Raw genomic sequence first — 20,785 nt, 5'->3', positions numbered from 1 at the left:
AAAGATTATAAATAAACTACAGCACACAGAGTCACATGACTTTAGCAACACTTTAATAATCAGGATCCGCTCTGCTCTGATGAATCTGAATGAATGAATGACATGTGTCGCCTGACCAGAGCGTGAGGATGAACACCACCAGACCGTAGTAGATGAGTTACCTGTTCGGCGTGATGACCTTTAATATCCTCCATTTGTTCACATCAAACTGCATTTTTAAGACATGTAAAATTAAGAGTGGGATTTTAACTGAAGAGTTTTATGTTGTAGAATAAAACATGGAAAGAGTTTGAGCTTGTGTTAATGAGGACTCTTTCCTATAGAAGTCTGTTACACTGAACGCAGACTGGTGCAGAATTTATTATTCAACGAGCAATTTTATAACAAGAATCGTTGCTGAAATCGACTTCCCCCTCACACACACACTTTAAAGTTACAAAAACAGGCATTCTGGGCGGTCGTATGCATTTAGCTCATTTTCCTGTAGCGTGCCAGGAATCCTGGAGTTGACTTTATCTCTTGTTTTCTTCTTAAAGGTTTGAGCAGATGAATCCATTCACACAGCTCTGAGTAAGAGCTTCTTTCTAGAAACAATAGCAGCACTGTCTGAGATGCTGAGATGCTCCTGGTAGATACATTGACATTCCAATTACTTTTTTTCTGCAGCCTTTCATATGGCAAGTCAGACAGACAGACAGACAGACAGGAGGGAGGAGAGACAGACAGAAGGCCAGACAGATAGGAGAACATACAGACGTATGGAACGAACAAGGACAGCCTGACAGGTGATCAGACAGACAGGATGTAAGACAGACAGAGAGACAGGACAGCCAAACAGAAGAAGAGACAGACAGAAGTTCAGACAGACAGACGGGAGGAAAGAGTGATAGAAGGACAGACAGATAAGAGGACAGACAGACAGATGACATACAGACAGATGGAAGATCAGACAAACAAGAGGTAAGACAGACAGACAGAAAGACATGACAGACAGACAGGAGATCAGACAGACAGGCAGAAAGACATGACAGACAGACAGGAGATCAGACAGACAGACAGAAGATCATACAGACAAGAGCACAGAAACTGAAGTGAGGCTGAAGTATGTATGTGAAGTATGTATGACATGTAATGTAATAGTTTCTTCTCTCTCTCTCACTCTCTCTCTCTCTCTCACTCTCTCTCTCTCTCTCTCTGGAGGATGTGTTGGGTGTATAATGTGACAGGGGTCTGGGTGTACCCTCTGTTAGAGCACATTGACACACTGGCCAGAGTCGTGTTCTTCTCCTGCCTCACAGCTCTCACCAGCCTTTACTACATCATGGGGGAGATCCTCAACACCTACATCTGGGATTCCTCACGGAGTAAGTGTGTGTATGTATGTGTGTGTTTGTGTGTGTATAAAACGAAACTTGAACTCTCTTACAGTATACTTGGGAAGTCGTGGCCTAATGGTTAGAGAGTTTCACTCCTAACCCTAAGGTTGTAGGTTCGAGTCTCGGGCCGGCCATGACTGAGGTGCCCTTGAGCAAGTCGCCGAACCCCCCAACTGCTCCCCGGGCACCGCAGCATAAATGGCATAAACTCCTCCGGGTGTGTGTGTTCACTGCTGTGTGTGCACTTTGGATGGGTTAAGTGCAGAGAACGAAGTCTGAGTACGGCTCACCGTACTTAGCCGTATGTCACGTCACTGAAGTGTTTCATTATTTCATTTAGAATTTTCCCAATTTTATTCTTTCACCTTTCTAAAATACGTCATTTATAAACACCTCGTTTCAAAGCATCTCCCACCGTTATCTCCATAGCGATAAAACTCCATCACTCTCCAACGGTTCTACACAGAGCCTTTTATGGGAAAAGGTTCTACTGATCTACTGACCCAGTGCAGAACCCCAGGGTTCTAAAGACCTTTAGAGTGTATGGTACAGTATGTGTGCAATGTTCAGTGTGATGATTTCTGGAAAATAGATGATTATTGTCCTTATTGTCTGTCACACATAAGAGGAGAACTTCTCCAAACCTACACACACACACACACACACACACACACACACACACACACACACACACACACACACACACACACCTGTACTATTAGCATTATTGAGCTGAGGAGCACAGAGCGTGGTGGGTGTCAGAAACAGATGGGAGTGTGAGCAGTCTTATAACAGCAGATGGTAAGTCTTCTTGGCCTCCCACCTGATTGGCCTCCTTCACTCAGTGCAAAACCTGGACCTACAGTACACACACTACAGAATTCTTCAGTATTCTTCTAGCTACTTCACTTCCTGTTTAGACTACGGTAGGCGCTTCATACCCAATGCTAACGGAAGACTTAATGACTGCTGCAGTAGCTGAGCGTAAACTGATTGACTAGCAACAAACATTCAAATAAGTAGAAGGTTTATTGCCAATTAGTTACCAAAAAAAATGTTTTCTTTAATGGATAACACCAGTATTTGCTAGATTAACTAACTGGAAACATATTATAATATGTTATAAAATATCATCTTGTGCCTCTGCGAAAGTAATGGAAATATGTCCAAATGACTCATATCTGACCTTCCTGACTGTCAGATGTTTGGAGAAGACCAAATGGTGCCATAGATCCACAATGTCAGTCAGTCTGAAACGATTCATGATGTAACTCCAACTCCAACGATAAATCTAATCCATATCAGGAACAGTGATTTATCTGTGTGTGAGAATTTTACACCACGAGCTAAGAAATCTATCATTACTAACAAATGTTACATTTCTTCCCTCCAGGTGCTTTAGAGTCAAATAAGGATAAAAGCGACTGAATCCAACGGCAGTGAGATTTTGGAAGTGGTGAATGTTCCCAGCTCTCGTTGTTCGGACTGAGCAGTAAACTGACACATGGAAAAGGATGTCGTTAGACTCACACCTTGCTTTTATTCTTCTAGTCCAGATCTTCTCTTCAGATCTTCAGATCTTCAGATCTCACTTTAACAAAAGCACAGCTCTTCTACACGACTGACCGTGGGATAACCGCACGCAGAAAATCTTTCTGTATTAATCATGTGTCGAATCTGATGTATTAATCACAATTCCTGTATTTGTACATGTTTAGCTCATTATTACAACTTTATTATTATTATTATTATTATTATTATTATTATTATTATTATTATTATTATTATTATTATTAAATAATCCATAACTCCAGGGTTATATAAACACTTCAGCAACCTATAAGATATAAGTGTATATATATATATAGTCATATATATATATATATATATATATATATACAATCTCTTAGAAGGAAAGGCTCAAGGTCCACCGAGACCAGGATGACATCCCTGCTGTAGCTGAACAAGTGAATGCATAGATTAATGCATGTATAATGATTTTAGACTGAACCCACAGGTTCACAGCACTCCTTTAAAATGCACCATAACAGAACAGACCAGGATCAGGAGGAGGGTGAAGAGGAGTTTAATTACAGAATCCAGGTAGACCAAGCAAAACTCCAAACCTGAAAGAATTATGAGGCAGGAACAAGATCAATCACAGCGGGGAGCCAGGATCAAACAGCAGGATCATCTCGATGAGGAACCACAAAGCTGTACATTTGTATCTGAGGGTAGAATCTAAAAGCAGAAAGCGAACAGGAAGTAGACGGTTAGAGCTGGATTAAGGATCATTTCCTGCACTGGTGTGACAGCGGGCTTAACCACTGCAAACGCTTTCACTTTCTGGAGGTCTTGTGCTCCACAGTCACGTCTGTGTTGATTCAGATTTATACTTTTCCATCAGGTTGAAATTTAATCCCAATTTTAACAGAGCCAGTTATAGGGCTTAAAGGAACACCATCAGTCTGAGGAAGTGTGTCAGGTTGAGTAAAACATTTTTTAAAGGACACAGAGATATTATTCACAAAATAATACACAGCTTCTGATCAATCAGATTCGAGAATTCAAGCACAATGTGGTACAAAAATATCCTTTTCAGCGGAAATGAACCTGATGATTAGAGTTAGTTACAGAAATTCGGTGTGAATTAAGTGAGGTGAAATAGTTTCTCTCTCATATTTTTAGTCTCACACACACTTCAGCCTCTCAAACACTTCAGTCAGTCACACACACACTTCAGCATCTCTCACACTTTAGTCAGTAGCACACACATTTCAGCCTTACACACACTTCAGTCAGCCTCACACGCACTTCAGCCTCTCTCATACTTCAGTCAGTCACACACACACTTCATCCTTACACACACTTCAGTCAGCCTCATAAACAGTTCAGTCAGCCTCATACACAAACTTTAGCCTTACACACACTTCAGTCAGCCTCACACACACTTCAGCCTCTCTCATAGTTCAGTCAGTCACACACACTTCAGCCTCTCTCATACTTCAGTCACACACACACACTTCATCCTTACACACACTTCAGTCAGTCACACACAAACTTTAGCCTTATACATATTCAGTCAGCCTCACACACACTTCAGGCTCTCACACACACTTCAGCCTCACACACACTTCAGGCTCTCACACACACACTTCAGCCTCACACACACTTCAGGCTCTCTCACACACACACAGACACACACACACACACACACACACACACACACACACACACACACACACACACACACACACACACACACACTTCAGCCTCTCACACAGACTTCAGCCTCACATACACGTCACCCTTCCTCATGCTTCTGAAATAGAAGACAGCATGCATTATAAGGAAACCTGATGTTTCTGTGAACAAAGTTGAGTATTCAGGACACAGGAGGTTGAGAAACTCCAGCTTGATGTCTTCTCACTGTCTTATAGTCCACTTGGTTCTGGTTCTTAAGTGTAAAAGCATCAAATGAAGACTCTTCGCTAAACCGAACACAGTTACCCTACGTGGTGTCTGCAGAACTAGGACAGAATTTCAGTACTCTGCAATATGATAAATAAAGACTTTCTTTGAATTCCAGTGGTCTGGTCTTAATTGTCCTAATGGATCTACATCAGAAGTCTCATATCTTGCAACATATCCACATTAAACTTGTACCAAATCATACCAAAAAGCTTCATGGTGTTGTGAGATGAACCTTTGTGTTCCTCAGTGGTTTTCAGTTTGCAGCACTCCCATAGACACCAGTTCACCAAGTCTCTATCTTAAGGTGGAATCATCACTGCTGAGTGTATCTGAATCAGGTTGCCATTTGCCTGCAGCTCTGTAAATGTTTGTCTGGCATCCATGGATAAGTCGTGGATGTTTGATGGTCCTTGAATCGACCAGTCCAGTATTTCTGTCCCATATTTGGATTTTTTAACCTCTGCCTTCTCAGACAGAATTGTGCAAAGATAACAATTCCACTTAGTGTTTTCTTTATGAGAGGGCTGAGGAGGAAAAGCACTAATCTGAGAGAAACACAGTAATCACAGCTCATCATGGCCTCATCTGAATGAGTGTCAGTGTGGCGTCTGTCAGACCGCAGAAGAGGAGAGAAAACAGCTCCTACTGTTAAAATGAAGTGCTAACACTCAACATCCAAAACAAGACTGTCAAAATCTTCACCCTCTCCCAATCTTCTCAGCTCCTCTTTCCAAAATAAGAAAAAGATCCTGAGCTCCAGTGGTGAATTCATAGGACTAATCACGTCCACTAGGCAACATCCTGTCTGACTGTTCTTAGGAAATGTTTACCAATGTTTTGAGTCCTGTGTGTGTGTGTGTGTGTGTGTGTGTGTGTGTGTGTGTGTGTGTGTGTGTGTGTGTGTGGTGTGTGTGTGTGCGTGCTCTCTCCATCAGCACATCGAGTGCAGAACAACACCTCGTAGTCTTCTCATTTACACCATCTCTCCCTCACTCAGAGGTGATGAACTGAACGTGATCTGAAGGTTTCTCTCGCATGAATTAGCATAGTAATAAAATCTGACATGCTGAAGAGAGAAAGTTTTCCAAAACTCCCATCTGAGAGAGTTAACACAGCTAATTATTTTATCTCCACTCACACCATCACACTAGTTGAACTGAGATCATGTTCCTTTTGCTAACGTGATCATTTCTTTGCTGTCATTTTGTGTGAATTTAGAGTTCATTGTTTAGTCAAAGGGGGGCATGGTGGCTTAGTGGTTAGCACATTCGCCTCACACCTCTAGGGTTGGGGGTTCGATTCCCACCTCCACCGTGTGTGTGTGTGTGTGGAGTTTGCATGTTCTCCCCGCGCCTTGTGGGTTTCCTCTGGGTACTCCGTTTTCCTCCCCATTCCAAAGAATGCATGGTAGGTTGATTGGCATCTCTGGAAAATTGCCCATAGTGTGTGTGTGTGAATGAGTGTGTGTGTGCCCTGCGATGGGTTGGCACTCCGTCCAGGGTGTATCCTGCCTTGATGCCCGATGACACCTGAGATAGGCACAGGCTCCCCGTGACCCAAGTAGTTCGGATATGAGGTAGAAAATGAATGAATGAATGAATGAATGAATGTTTAGTCAAATTACCTTTAAGGAGGAAACCAGACAAGCTTCATGATGAACTAAAACTTTCTAACATACTAAGATAAATTCGACTAAACATCAGCTCATTCTTGCAATCATGTAGCAGCAGCACAAGAAGTCAAATCATGAAGATACAGGTCCAGAGCTTCAGTTAATCTTCATATCAAACTTTAGAATAATTAATGAGGGGTTTTTATTTCTTACAGCAGTCTCAGTGGAACCATGTGTCTGATCTGTGTGTCTCAGAGAGAACAACATGCCAAATACACAAACAATGGATGAGCTAAAAGAGCAAAAGTGCATGTCAGGGTCCAGTCCTGTCAGTCAGTCACACAGATCTGCGGTTAAAGTGGGAAAAGATGAAGACTGGACTGACGCAGCCTATTCAGGGCAGTGGAGGTGGTGTGAAGTCATTCAGTTCAACATCTATCACTTTATTGGCACAATTTACCCATCATATAGCGAATATTTGCCCCATGATGACATGCAGTGGCACCAATCTGCCTCAGACAAGGTCCAGTTTGAAACGATGAGATGCACTCGTGTGAAAATCAAACAGAACGTCAAAGACGGTATTCGACGTGGCCGACAGTAGAAGAAACTGCCTGTATTTTTTCTCACATACTTTTCAGTACAGTACATACCCCATGTTAGCACTTTCGCATCGTTCACATTAACGTCACTGCTTTCACCACAGCTTCTGAGGTGCTTTACTCACACAGCTGACACAGGACTGCTGGAAACAGTATGTTTCAGCGCTGCAATTTTTACTTCAACACTACTGACTCCATGCTTCTTTCCTTCACTTATTACTGATATTATTCTTAAGACAGAACTCTGAGCTTAAGAGACACATCAGTATCACTAACTTCAACGTCATGCTGTATATTAGTAGACAGTCTATGGCCTGATCTGAGGAGAAAAAAAATCAGATCGAGAGCGAGCGTACTGGAGATCTTTTATTAGACGGTTTTATACAGTGCACAGTGCTGACTGCAGAAGTGTTCGTGAATGATGGATAAACACAGCACGTCTCTTGTGAGCAGCTTTAGGTTTCTACGATGCCATCTTCTTTCTCACTTCAGTCTGTTGTCGTTTTAACAGAACTCGTGCTTTCCTCCTGTTTGTGTCATCATCATATAACAAGAACCGTAGCAGTTTTCTTAGTTATAAGGCTAACGAATCATCAACAAACCTTAACATTAAAATCATCACCTTCATCCAGACAACCTCCATCACACACAGCAGGAACTGTTAATCTTCTCTACTACACTGTACACATGATAACACTTTTGTCAGTGAATGTCATCATATTACACAATGTAAATCACTGGTGTGTGGAAACATGAAGGGACACTAAACCAGATTTCAGTGGCTCTCTGAAGTGTTTATAAAAGAAAACTGGGATTCAGGTTTGAATATATAGGACCTGTGATTACTAGATGAACCAATGATGCTGTCTGAAAGCGCATGGAGCAACGTTCATGTTCCTGCTTCTTTGTCTGATCCTCACTCGCATGTTAACTTCTTTACTCACTTTTGGTCAGTGCTGTTTTTAGAGTTTTACAAAATACATATATTATCTTATAGGATATTTCTCTGTTATGTATTATGTAGGACAGACAGAACAGGAGGAGGAAGTGGAAAAGAGGTCCTGAGTGGAAAAAAAAAAAAAGTTTTCAGACCACATACTGGTGCAGTCTGTTGGCTGGGGGAAAGGAAATGGTGGGTTTTATTTTTCCGTTTCAGTCTGAAGCAGACATTTTTCCTTCGTTCTCTTATGTTGAGGACACCGTCATGCTTCCGTGTGCTTGGTCACACTGCCTCCTGCTGGACAGATGCCATCTTTTCTTACTTTTGGCTTCAGCGCTTAAACGAAGACAGAAAGATATAAAAATACACATATGAAATAAAAATAAAATTACTGACAGAATGGTTTAATAAGAGCCCCTTCTTCAGCTATAGCGAAGGTTAGATGACACGATGAGCTCACAATCTCACCGTTAGGATTCTCCTGCTTGTAGAAGGTTTTCAGCATCTCAACAGCCTCGTCTGCTCTGTGGCCTGGAATACACTGAAGACGAAAAACCATTTACCATTTTTCCAAACAAAGATTCTCACAGGATCTTGCGATAAAAAAAATAATTAAACTGAAACGAAGCCCCTCCAGAATGAACGAAACTTCTTGCTTGATTGTTGTTGTTTTTTTAAAAAAAAGATTTGTTACCTTGAAAGATGTTCCAGTGTGAGGAAGATCAGCCGATGAGACGTCCAGCACTGAACCGCAGCCTCCAAACCGCTCGTTCTTACAGCCATACACAACCAGTGGGATATCTACAATACAGCAACGTCAAGGACTTCATGACCATTTAGTTAGTTAACTTTTTTCCCGGAGGCCGGTTTGCTTTGTGTCATCGTTGATCATTGAATATCTTTGTCATGTCTCACTCCACAGTAGTTTTAATATGAAGCTCACTCAGGACTTTAAGAATTTGGAATGTTGCAAACAGTATTTCTGTCTTTTTTCGGTTATTTTTTCTCCACACAAATGTTTGTATCTTCAAAGTAAATGTTGAGATCAACCCCATTTCAGCTCTCCGAGAAGCTCCAAGTGTTTGTTTATCTAAAAAGCAGCTCGGATTTGATCAACAACTCAGTGTAAGAGTATCAACAGGGGGAAAAACACACATCTTACACCGAAAGACCAACGAAGTCCTGACTCATTTTAGATCAGACTCACAGACAGAACAGCATTCATTTGTTTTTATGGATTAAAATCCTTTCTGCTGGTGAAAATGGGTAAAGTAGCTGTAGTTTCTAAAACATGACATCATGGTAAAGTAATCTTTGTTTTGCTGATCCATCATCCTGCAACTTTGCACGTCTAAGGAGAATGATTCATTATTTGCATCTTCCTGATACACAGGTTCTTAATTGCTATGGCAACAATAATTAGACATTGTTTAAAACGTTATGTAATCCTATATGTTTTGTTACAAAAATGCATAATGTGCATATTACAACTACTTGTGTGAAGAAATATCTCAGCCATGCTTGTGTCTGTGTCCATAAATGACAGCTTAAATGAGATTTAGAAAGATTTCACACATTAGGATCTCAAAGCAACTCGGAAAATGTCATAAACAGGAGCCCGAAGAATAAAGGATACTCAGCAGACGCAGTGCAGCTGCACACGTGATGCAGGGTTCGACGGTCACGTAGAGAACACAGTGCTTACACACCTCCTTCGGGTCCAGCTCCCTGTCAGAACACCACTCCAACACCTGGTCCAGTGCCACCATTTCTGCATGACGTGTCGCCTTGTGAAATTCACAACACACACCAACTTTTTTCAGTCGAATACAACTTGGATTGTCCCTTTTTTTTTTTAAAAAAAATATATATTTATTGATCGTTCACTAAAACTGTAGCTATTTTCATGCTTCACAAGAAGGAGGAAATATTTAATTTTGAACTCCATCCTGAAACATTAAATAATTTTGCAATGAAATATCTGTAATGTGCTTAGAAACTCTTCCTGAATGGTAGCTGGGAATTACAAGTTGAAATGCAACACTATCCCTAATACTACTAGGCCCCAAAATGACAAGATCATTTAAATTTAATAACTCATAAAACTTCATTACAGCGTCAGTGTCATGATCTCAAGGTCAGATATTAGCTAGAATGATGGAGTCGTACAGGTCTTTACATGTCTTTAGAGGTTTTTTGTTAATCTGTAGCTTGCAAGCTACAAAATCATTCTTCACTCTCTTCCCCTTGTCCCGTTTTAAATATGTCACACATATGAAACGGGGAAAATCAGCCACACGGATGCATCATCATGTATGTATGATTTGAATTGAAGTAAAAATGTATTACTCACATTTTTTGTTTCATTCACCTCATTCCTCCCTTTGCCCAAAACTATATTATTGTAAACCAGAAGACATCCAACAGGCACCTCTCCAATTTCAAGAGCCTCTTTGGCCTGTTAGAGATGAAACATAATAATAATAATAATAATAATAATAATAATAATAATAATAATAATAATAATAATAATAACAAAACAACAATAACAACAACAATAATGATAACAAAAACAACAACAGTAATAATAATAATCACCATCATCATAATAACAATAACAACAAGAATAATAACAAGAATAATAACACAAACACCACCACCAATAATAATAATAATATGAATAATAATACATTTATAACAACAACAACAACAACAATAATAATAATAATAATAATAATAATAATAATAATAATAATAATCCCACAACAACACAGCAGTACCATGTTAAACGCGCTGGACATCCATCTCTCTACCTCAGTGTCTGAGGGCTGGAGGAAACTCCCGGTCATCACATCACTTTCTACATAATCTGATCGCATATCGAAGAATGTTTTATTATAATGAGATTAAAACAGATTTACTGTTACTAAACTCGAGATCGTACAAAGCACGTGCACACTTTTAAGTGTAAAGCGGAACGATGAGTATGTGATGCTTTGTCACCGAAGGAACATAATAGAAGACGGACCGGTCAAGCGGAATTAATCACACAAATAGTGACACTAAAATAAAATTATTGACAACTGTCAAGTAAATAAGAGCTTGTAGAAAGTTAGTAGTATGTCATTTTCTCGTGAAAGGGAAAAATATGTTGCTTGTCTCGGGTTTACGAAGCTAAAGATGTATTGTTTATAGCAAATATAAATATTGTTGAAAACATGGCAACAAAGTTTAAGTTTTTTAGATATTTAATCCCTTACTCGTGATAATACATAAGACAATAATATGTCATATACACCAGACCATAACACATCTAGTTATTTGGTTAAACACGCTGGCCGAAACGTCATCTACAAACATTACAGTCGGCGTCGCACATTTATTGCGTCATCATCTGCCCTGCTGTAGGCAGAAGGCGTGATTGTCAAACTTAAAGAAATCGTACATAAATATATTCATTCATTCATTCATTCATTCATTTTCTAAGGCTTGGAAAATAGAAAAAGCTTGCTTTCTTTATTTGTTTGTTTGTTTGTTTGTTTAAAAAACTGCAGATTTACTGGAATAATCTCTTCATTAATATACACTGAAGAACTGTATTACTTTTACCTTGAAAGTTCTTTATAACTTTATAACATTGCCCAAAAATAAAAAAAAGGGATTAATCTGCAATATCAGTAAAATATTTCAGAATAGCTATGTCACATACTCTATATTAAAGAAAGCAAATCTACAATAAGGAGGTGCTGACAGGACAGTTAACAGGTTGCCAGATCGGTGCGGTCTAAATATTCACCTTTGTGGGGAGAAATACGACCAAGAAGTTGAAGAAGACATTTATAATACAACACAGTGGAATTTTTTGACTTTGCATATCTCATCTCATCGTAGTAGTTGAAGTCAGAATGCAGGAGAACAGCATAAAATGTAATTAATGTAAATGTGTCTGATGTACAGTAGCATTTCTGTTGTATGACGCATTGGATAATTGGATAATAAACGTCAGTGGATAATGTTTGTATATCAGAAATATCTGTGAATACTTCTCCAATAAAAATTATTAAAACACTAATTTATTTTATTTTTTAAATAAAGATTTCTGGATTCACCTCTGATTACATTGTGTTTTTTTATTTTTTTTTATTTTTTATACTAGACAGTAGTATAAGGCTCGTGGAAAAGCTTTTCTGATTTTTCATAACGTTGATGTTCTGTAATTCAACTGTACATCTAAGTGGGGGTTACATACATCTGGCAACCTGCAACCTTATGGCCATGTTGTGCAGAAACCTGCTAGTTCTGTCTGAGGCACAAACTTATTCCTCCCTTATTAAATTACCACTTTTAGCGTTTTTGTAAACACCGAGTGTGTTTTTATAAACATGTTATCGTCTACATGGAGCTTTATCAAGCGTCATAAAAGGAAATTTATTTTTGCCGGCGCTTTTGCAGGAGGTAACGCGCGCGCGCACAAACACTGTGTACAGCTAGTTAGCTAGCAATGAGCTCAATGCTACATGTTAGCTAGCTGCGGGTCCATCTTAAAGCGATTAGCACGTTAATACTCAAGTAAATTATATTAAAATAAGCTCCCGACGTAGTGTTTAGACTCCGGCAAGATTTAGCTATTCTTGTGTGCGGTTTTAATCTCTTTAGTTGTCAGCTAGTGATGTAAGAAATCAGTGCAAACTCCCATTCGAGTGGTTGTGACTTCATATATTTTATGCTAAACGTTCATACTTCATACTCTGAACACAAAGTGTTCATTACTGGCCTGTTTATTGCCACCTTTAAACCTCATATATGAATATCTGTACACTGACATTAACACTGACATGTTTAGACCCTGTGTTTCTTATCTGATTAAACAGATTAATGTGTATAATCCTATCATCTAATATTCTGAGTTTCCTGACCTCATACGCCAGGTGTGTACCTGCTTGGGAAATATGCCCAGAGAAAGCTCCAGGAGATGCAGGAGCGGGAGGCAGCCGACTACATCTCTCAGGCTCGGAGGCAGTTTCATTTCGAGAGCAACCAGAGGACCTGTAACATGACGGGTTAGACTTCCATCATGAAGCTGCAAATCCTCTTCAAAAGTTCTTTATATCTTATCTTCTTTCTGTAACTATTCATATGGCTTCACTTTTTTTCCACACAGTGTTGTCGTTGCTTCCTACGCTGAGAGAAGCGATCATACACCACCTGAACTCGGAGAGTCTCACGGCACTGCTGAGGTCCAGGTGAGGAACGCCTTCAGATGATCTGCCTTTCGATGAGATTTAGCACGCAGATAATTTCTAACACATTGGGCCTCGTTTACAAGCTAAGTACGGACAGGTTTATGGATAAATCATTTGTACATGTGTACAAAACCTTCGTAGCCTTCTCTCGTTCTTGAGTGTGTGTGTATACAAGGGGACTAACTAATGTAACGCTCTTATTTTATTACATTTACAGTGTTTATAAGACTCGATTTTCCAGTAAGAGCTATGCATCATCGATCAGATAAACATTCTCATGCTAGTTCACCACATTAGGAACTTTGAGCTCCATCCAGAACATTTAGACGAAACCACCTGTTTTTTAATTTTTTATTTGAATTACTGAGTAAAGAATATTTTTTAAGGAGCTAAAAGCCAAACCCGATTGTTCTCCTTAACTTTTGAGGTTAAATTCCATCTGCACTAATAGTGGTGTCCATGTGAAGTGACAGGATCCATGATAAAGCTTGTTATCATTTTTCACACTCTGACTGATGTGTCTTTTTTTTTTTGTTGTTGTTGTTTAGACCAGCCAACAAGCTTGAGGTCTGGGAGGATCTTAAGACAATCAGTGAGTTTAAATCCAGTGTCCTGTATGAAGAACTGAGTAAATATTTGACCATTTTGTGATGTGATCTCTTGGCTTCACCCTCCAGGTTTTACTCGAAGCATCGTGGCTGTTTATAGCACCTGTATGCTGGTGGTGTTGCTCCGTGTTCAGCTCAACATAATCGGAGGCTACTTGTACCTAGACAACTCTGTAACTAAAAATGGAACGGTAAATTCTTTGACTTTTCCGTTACTCTCAAGAATTTTGCAGATGTACATGTTTTAAATTTGTTTTCTTAGACACCATTGGCTCCTCCTGATGTCCAGCAGAAGTATCTGTCCAGCATCCAGCACCTTCTGGGAGACGGTAGGAGAACCTTTAACTTCCTGGTGCCTGTTATTTCTCTTTCTGAAATATTCTGAAGAAAAAAAACAAAATTTTCTTCATCGTTTGTCTTTTTATTTTTTGTCTTTAATTTGTTTGTGATTTCAGGGCTGATAGAGCTGATAACCGTGGTGAAGAAAGCCGTACAAGAGATCCTAGGACCGTAAGTCTTATTTTTAATTGTCTTTAGATCAGAGAACTAGTATCTTGGTCCTTCTCAGCATTTTCTTTGGTTTTACAAATGACATGAGAAGCACTGAGAGCATAGCGGACGTATTCATCTGTTCAATCCGTCTCCACACTTCTCACCTTTCTTTTATAAGAAGGCCCTGTTTGCTAGTTATCCTGTAAACATCTGAGCTGTTGATCCCTCTACTTTGTAGGGCTGGGCGATAAAACGATAACGATATGTATCACGATAGACATGTGATCGATATCAATATAAAATGTGTTTGATAAAACATTTGATATTTTTCATTCTTCGTCAGAAGAAAACAGAGGTTGCGAAGCAAGTATGGTTGCATTAACAAAGGCACTCACTCTCTGGTAACCTAGCAACATAGGGAGTGACACGCTAACAGCCAATCATGTAACAGTATCATGTTTGGTTGCACCATATCGTTGTCTCGTGCTGGTCTACTGGATTCCTCTTCAGTATAACCGGCGACTGATAAGCAGAAAATGAGCCACAGCGAGCGGGAAAATTGTAAATAAAAGATGTTATCCAAGATTTTTTGGATGTTATAAGTCTGACCGTAGTCAGACCAGTGTCACCTGCAAATTATGCAAGACCATTTCTCTATGTTTATATTTAACACTTTGCACCATTTTATTACACTTTATTAAGCATTTCTTACATTTTCTTTCATTTTTCACCTTAAATGTTAAGAGATAATTGTTAAGTGTTCATTGTGACTTTAGTACGGTGGGCGAGAAGTGCAAAACAAATTAACAAATCCGAAAACAAATTAACAAATCCAAAAACTCATCAACATATCTGAAAACACAACGACAATTCAGACAACCCGGAAGAGGTTGGTATAGTTTGTGATTGGAACACGTACCAATCATTGGAAAAGGTACACCGGCAGTACAACAGTCTGTAACAGGGAAAAGTTGGAATGTGTGTAAAAGTGTACAAAATGTATTGTCCTTACTGTGGATTACTTTTGTTATTTTCTTATATTTAAATGGAGAACTTTACACATTACACATAAGATTCCATACCTGTATATCTTGAGTGACAGGTGTCTTGTCCAGTGATCGGTAAGTTTACATTCAAAAATGAAACCCTACGTTTCTGGGTTGTCTGACTTGTCATTGTGTTTTCGGATTTGTTAATGTGTTTTCGGATACAGTTTTCTGCCATATCACCCAGCCCTAATACTTTGGTGTTAATTGATTGTTTCTCTGATTAATACCTTCCTTACCTCATCATTGGCTTTTTAAACAGATTTGGTTTTAGTAGTTCTATGTTTCTGAAACTTTGTCCTGGACTCATGTTGATGGCTCCATTTACATTTACAGCATTTGGCAGATGCCCATATCCAGAGCGTCGCACATAAGTGCTTAAATCTCTAACATTGAATACATTAATGCTGGCTCACTAGGAAAAAGTGTCAAAGGTTGTGGGGGTTTTTTTGTTTTGTTTGTGACACAGAACATTTTCACGTACCCCTCTTTGTCGCTGCTGCACGTGACTCAGAAGATGTAAAGGTTAAAAAAACGGAGGTCAATTTTTGGAGGATTTTTATCTCATTATCTTGATGGTAAACTGGTACTAATTCACCTGTAATAATATAATACGCCACTAGGGTGCAGCATCACTTCAACTAGCTGACTCCTGGGGCCTGTTTCAGAAAGGTGGTTCAACCAACTCTGAGTTGACAAAAATGGGAAACTCTGAGTTTTCGGTTACAGAACAGCTGAAAATAGTTAGTTTTATGAACTCTAAATTGACTGACTGAGTTAAGTGCTATAAAAAGCCAGCAGAACTGGAAGTGCTTATGCAAGCATATGGAGAATATGAACACGTAATTTATATATGCGTGTGTGTGTGTGTGTATATATATATTTGTGTGTGTGTCTGTACCTTTAAAGGTATATTTTTAATGTAACCCTCTCCCTCTAGTTACACACTTTGTTCAATTCAAGAATAATTCATGTAATTGTACATTGTTTATTTGAAAGCATTAGAAGTGCAGTTTCTTGTCTCTCCTTATTGTTCAAGTGGTTGAGGTTGATTTGGGATTTAGAAAGTAATTAATAAGTAAATAGACCAAATTAATAAGTAGACCAATAGAGATAGTAATTATTACATTAATCTAATTAGACTTGTTGAAGATGTAATTTGTAGTTAGTAATTAAGAACTATTTTAGAGTAAATTCCCAACTGTTATAATATCAGAGGTGAAACCGGAAGAACAGTATTTTATTTTATCAGGAAACAACACATAAAATGGTCAGAAAGCGCTTAAGAGCGAGGCACACTTTCCTGACCGCCCTGCAAACAGTTCTGCATCCCTGATGTTATACACAAAACTACCATTTGCAAATAATTGTAAGTCAACGTTAAGCATCTGCTCGGATGTAAGAGCACGGCCACGATGGCTGATGTTTCTGATGTAAGGATGGATGAGATTATGAATGTAACTTATCGACTGTAAAGAAAAACTCTAGCTCAAATAAAAATGCATAGGGATATAACAGAAAATCCACTCTGAGCCTCAAAATCCTCTCCTGATGTAAATGTAACTCCCTACGAATTAATACAGACTCTTTATCAACAGGATTGTCCATAAGAGGACATTTTATTCCCTTTGATGCTCTCTGTGTAACTGAAATGTGGGCAATGAATGAGGTGTTTAAAAGTCGCTTCCTCTTTAAAAAGGGGGAGGAGACCCACAGAAACTCTGGGTTTACTGAAGAAAACCTGCTCCCGACCCGGTTAGGTTCACGGAGTAAGTTACTATGGTAACCGACTCTGAGTATGTTATCTCTCTTTCGGAAACTGGCTTGATTTAACCTGCTTTCTCGGGTTTAACATACATCTCTTTCTGAAACAGAAAACCCAGAGTTTCCCCTCATTTCAGGGTTAACATACTCAGAGTTTTCACTTAACCTGCTTTCAGAAACAGGCTCCTGTTCAGTTTCACTTTTCAAATGTTTGTTTATAAAATCTGAAGCAACAGTTGTAGAATATTGTAATATATTGACTTGATGCTTTAGCTGATTGTTTGTCATGTGGGACATTAGTGGATTGGATGTGGATGTGTTTATGTTGAAACGCAAGTCATACAGTCGAGATTTTTGTATCTCAGACAAACTAACACAATAGTACAGTGAAGGTTTGCAGTAAACCGTACCCTGGGAAACACCCTACGAAACACTGGGCTCTTCCTGGAACATGGTTATTTAAAGACAATGAATTAACATGACACTTTAATTACACACATTCAAACAGGTATGTGATGTCTACCGATGGCTGGTTTCACAGTAACAGGCTAAACATCTTATGCAATTTGTACTTTTGTGTTCATTTGTAAACCATTTTGCGAACAATGAACTAGATTTTTAACGTGTTGTTATAATGAGGTCTGCTCCATGGGGTGAATACTTACACACAGCACTGTGTAATTATAACTACTCACTTTTTAGGATCTCTCTGAAGCAGAGTCTGTCTCTGCAGGAACTCGAGCTGCACGTAATTCAAATCCGCCAGCTGGTGGAGGAGAACTCGGGCTCGTCCAGGTTCAGGCCTCTGTCCTGCTACATGATGCCTGATGAGGAGAACCCGTTAGCTGCTCAGGTACAGCGCAGAGCTCACCTGCTAATCCTCCAAACTTAACAGTGGTTTAAGGAGCACAGCAGAGTGACAAGACGTGTAGACTTTAAAAGAACAGCAGGTTATTGATCTGGAGATTTAACACACACTTATCTTCCTTTCACACACACACACACACACACTCTCTCTCTCTTTTTCTCTATCTCTCACTTTTACACACACACTCACTCACTCTCTCACTTACACAAATGTGCACACACTCTCACACTCACACATGTGCACATACTCTCTCTCTCTTACACACACACATGTGCACACTCTCTCTCTCTGTCTCTTACACATGCACACACACACTCACTCTCTCTCACTTACACACACACACACACACACATGTGCACACTCTCTCTGTCTCTTACACACACACACACTCACTCTCTCTCAATTACACACATGTGCACACACTCTCTCTCTCTCTGTCTCTTACACACGCACACACACTCTCTCTCTCACTTACACACATGTGCACACACACTCTCTCTCTCTCTGTCTCTTACACACACACACACACTCACTCTCTCTCACTTACACACATGTGCACACACTCTCTCTTACACACACATGTGCACACACTCTCTATCTATCCTTTACACACACATGCACTCTCTCTCTCTCTCTTACACACACACGTGCACTCTCTCCCTCTTTCTCTGTCTCATCTCTTTTTGGAGTTCGTGACCTTCTCTCAGTTACAGTTACAGTTCTGCTTACGTACTACATACAAAAAACAAGCACAAAAATGTCACAGTATATAGAAGTTTAAACAACTCTTTATATTCACATGTAATTAAACCTACAAAGACACAATGATGATGTGCTGAAGTTGTTAAAAGTATTTTGAGTTCAGTTCACACTTTCTAGTGTCTTAGTGAGATGGGTGAGAGACAAACAAGTTTATCAGATCTGTCGGAGAGAAAGGTTTCTGGGATCTTAAACTGAACTTTAAATCTAGTGAGTCATGTGGTATCACTGCAGTCTGGACTGTTCTGCTTTCTTCTGGTGTCTTTAATACACAACATATCCTTTTATATATTGAATTTCACCTGTTTTTGCATCTCGCAGGCTTGCGGTCTGACGGAGAACGACGTCACGGCGATAAAGCTGTTAAACGAAACCAGGGACATGCTCGAGAAGTACGGAATAATACTTTAATGTTTTTAATTCTACCAAACACAAAGCAATATAAAACATGCCTAATTGTCATCTGTTTGTTTTTTAGCCCAGATTTCATTACCATACTGAATGCCTGTCTGAACCGCGGCTTCAGCCATTTTCTCGACAACATGGCAGAGTTTTTTTGTCGCCCTCAAGGAGACTCTTCCCCCAGCAGCACACCTGATAGGTCAGGAGTTAGTTCTGCATTTCTTTTCTTCTTTTTTATTTTATTTATATGTGTATACATACATTATATATATAATATATAATTACATTTTACAAGGTTGCTTCTTCCTTCTGTTCCAGTCTCTTACACATGAGTCTCCCACTCGCCAAAATAATTCCAATCGCCAACGGACAAATTCACTCCATATGCAGCGAAACCCCCAGTCGGTTTGTTCAGGTAGGAGGAACATGACGCGCTTTTTTCCCGCTGTGAGGTTTCCTCATTCTTGTGTTGCTCTTTTACATTACAGCCTTATTAACTCCAGTCATGGTGTGAATGACATTCACTGGAATGCATATGTGACAGAAATAAGGTTTCTTCCTCTTATCAGATGAAAGACGTTACTAACAACCAGACCGTTATTTCTGACGTGTAGTTCCTGTCTGATCCTCTTTTCTTTCTTTTTTAATCGCAGGATCTTTTAATGACGGAACAAGTGAAAGAATTTGCAGCCAATGTTTATGAAGCTTTCAGCAACCCTCATGAAGTGCAGAAGTAAATTATTTTCAACGTCAGGTCAAATTCCTGAATCTACAGACCGCAACAGAGCACAGTGTTCCCTCGGCCCCTTACCTGAAGGGGGAAAGGAAGACCTGGGCGGAAAGCTGTGTGACGAACAGCTTGAGGTTGCTCTGTAAACCTGGATGATTAATGATTGGAGCTCTGCTTTCAGCACTGCTCTTTTTCCCTCTCTCTAATTTTTTAATTCCTAATTTATTCATTAGAGCATTTCCTCTCATCTCATGTCTCTCCAATCCGACGAGGGGCGAAGGCTGTCGCATGCTTCCTCCCAGGCCAGAAGAACACCTCTTTCCGTGCTTCTTCTCCTGTAAGGTCAGGGGACGGAGTTACACAACCAAAGGAAAACACTATCCACCCTCTTCCACATACACGAGCTCACAGACGCACAGGATTGTCTTGGTTATTAGTGGAGAGAATTTGTGTTCAAGTCCTGTATTAATGTCCCGGGACCAAACAAGCTTCATCATTACTATAAAGACTACAGGAAACACAGAATATTAAAATGTGAATATCGGTCACGATTTCTAAATAGAGCACGACAGAGGCTGGATTCTTAGACAAAGTTCAAGCCGGAAAAAACAACACTATCAACTCTGGAGTTTCTGCTCACCGATAGAGACGCCGATCTTTTCTTCTTCTTCTTCTTTTAATCTGAATCAGTGCATTGACTATAAAAAAAAAAAAGTCTGCTGTCTTTTTGCTAACAGAGAAAGTATAATCGGAAAAAAAAACTACGAGGAATTTAGTGAAGCTTAACTTATTGACCCTTATGAAGAATGTTAAAAAATAAAGTGCAAATAAATACTTATTCTTAAAAAAATAAAAGGAGATTACTATTA

At 39.4% G+C, this 20,785-nt stretch overlaps 3 protein-coding genes across 6 annotated transcripts in view; 2 read left to right on the top strand and 1 right to left on the bottom strand.

The window, feature by feature from the left end:
- The window catches only part of aig1 (androgen-induced 1 (H. sapiens)), a 29,669-nt gene extending 26,542 nt beyond the window's left edge, over nucleotides 1–3,127 (top strand). Inside the window, exons 5-6 of the mRNA XM_027137973.2 lie at nucleotides 1,201–1,364; nucleotides 2,770–3,127. Of these exons, the coding sequence (XP_026993774.1) occupies nucleotides 1,201–1,364; nucleotides 2,770–2,804 (199 nt within the window). The 3' untranslated portion in view covers nucleotides 2,805–3,127. The remainder of the gene's footprint in view (nucleotides 1–1,200; nucleotides 1,365–2,769) is intronic.
- Nucleotides 3,128–7,417: 4,290 nt separating this feature from the next.
- On the bottom strand, nucleotides 7,418–13,037 carry adat2 (adenosine deaminase tRNA specific 2). 3 transcript variants are annotated; one of them, XM_027138048.2, is made up of 7 exons: nucleotides 12,941–13,037; nucleotides 10,785–10,873; nucleotides 10,358–10,462; nucleotides 9,641–9,791; nucleotides 8,699–8,805; nucleotides 8,473–8,545; nucleotides 7,418–8,340 (listed from the first exon to the last, which is right to left on the bottom strand). In XM_027138048.2, the coding sequence occupies exons 2-7, from the start codon at nucleotides 10,851–10,853 to the stop codon at nucleotides 8,267–8,269; spliced, it is 579 nt and encodes a 192-aa protein (XP_026993849.1). In that variant the 5' UTR covers nucleotides 10,854–10,873; nucleotides 12,941–13,037; the 3' UTR covers nucleotides 7,418–8,266. The 3 variants fall into 3 exon arrangements, with proteins under 3 accessions (XP_026993849.1, XP_026993847.1, XP_026993846.1); XM_027138046.2 differs by lacking the exon at nucleotides 12,941–13,037 and adding an exon at nucleotides 11,265–11,404; XM_027138045.2 differs by lacking the exon at nucleotides 12,941–13,037 and having other exon boundaries at nucleotides 10,785–11,380.
- On the top strand, nucleotides 12,251–20,785 carry pex3 (peroxisomal biogenesis factor 3). 2 transcript variants are annotated; one of them, XM_047818794.1, is made up of 12 exons: nucleotides 12,251–12,459; nucleotides 12,933–13,064; nucleotides 13,166–13,247; nucleotides 13,796–13,839; nucleotides 13,925–14,046; nucleotides 14,118–14,184; nucleotides 14,311–14,365; nucleotides 17,860–18,010; nucleotides 19,106–19,176; nucleotides 19,263–19,385; nucleotides 19,505–19,601; nucleotides 19,840–20,785. In XM_047818794.1, exons 1-12 carry the CDS (start codon nucleotides 12,387–12,389, stop codon nucleotides 19,921–19,923), a joined length of 1,101 nt encoding a protein of 366 aa, XP_047674750.1. In that variant the 5' UTR covers nucleotides 12,251–12,386; the 3' UTR covers nucleotides 19,924–20,785. The 2 variants fall into 2 exon arrangements, with proteins under 2 accessions (XP_047674750.1, XP_047674751.1); XM_047818795.1 differs by lacking the exon at nucleotides 12,251–12,459 and adding an exon at nucleotides 12,521–12,675.

This window comes from Tachysurus fulvidraco, chromosome 9 (assembly GCF_022655615.1).
Source record: "Tachysurus fulvidraco isolate hzauxx_2018 chromosome 9, HZAU_PFXX_2.0, whole genome shotgun sequence".
NCBI classification, from domain to species: domain Eukaryota; kingdom Metazoa; phylum Chordata; class Actinopteri; order Siluriformes; family Bagridae; genus Tachysurus; species Tachysurus fulvidraco.
Note: the sequence above shows the minus strand (reverse complement) of the source record. Positions and strands in the feature narration are given on the sequence as shown.

What these genes read in the sequence shown, in the direction of transcription:
- adat2 (XM_027138045.2), bottom strand. Translation starts at nt 10,883, where the DNA reads ATGCGATCAGATTATGTAGAAAGTGATGTGATGACCGGGAGTTTCCTC. An exon ending in TGTCCAGCGCGTTTAACATG is followed by an intron (nt 10,463 to 10,784) that starts GTACTGCTGTGT and finishes CATCTCTAACAG; the next exon opens with GCCAAAGAGGCTCTTGAAAT. An exon ending in CAAGCAGGAGAATCCTAACG is followed by an intron (nt 8,341 to 8,472) that starts GTGAGATTGTGA and finishes TCTTCGTTTAAG; the next exon opens with CGCTGAAGCCAAAAGTAAGA.
- pex3 (XM_047818794.1), top strand. Translation starts at nt 12,387, where the DNA reads ATGTTATCGTCTACATGGAGCTTTATCAAGCGTCATAAAAGGAAATTT. An exon ending in CCAGCACCTTCTGGGAGACG is followed by an intron (nt 14,185 to 14,310) that starts GTAGGAGAACCT and finishes TTGTGATTTCAG; the next exon opens with GGCTGATAGAGCTGATAACC. An exon ending in ACCAGGGACATGCTCGAGAA is followed by an intron (nt 19,177 to 19,262) that starts GTACGGAATAAT and finishes TTTGTTTTTTAG; the next exon opens with CCCAGATTTCATTACCATAC.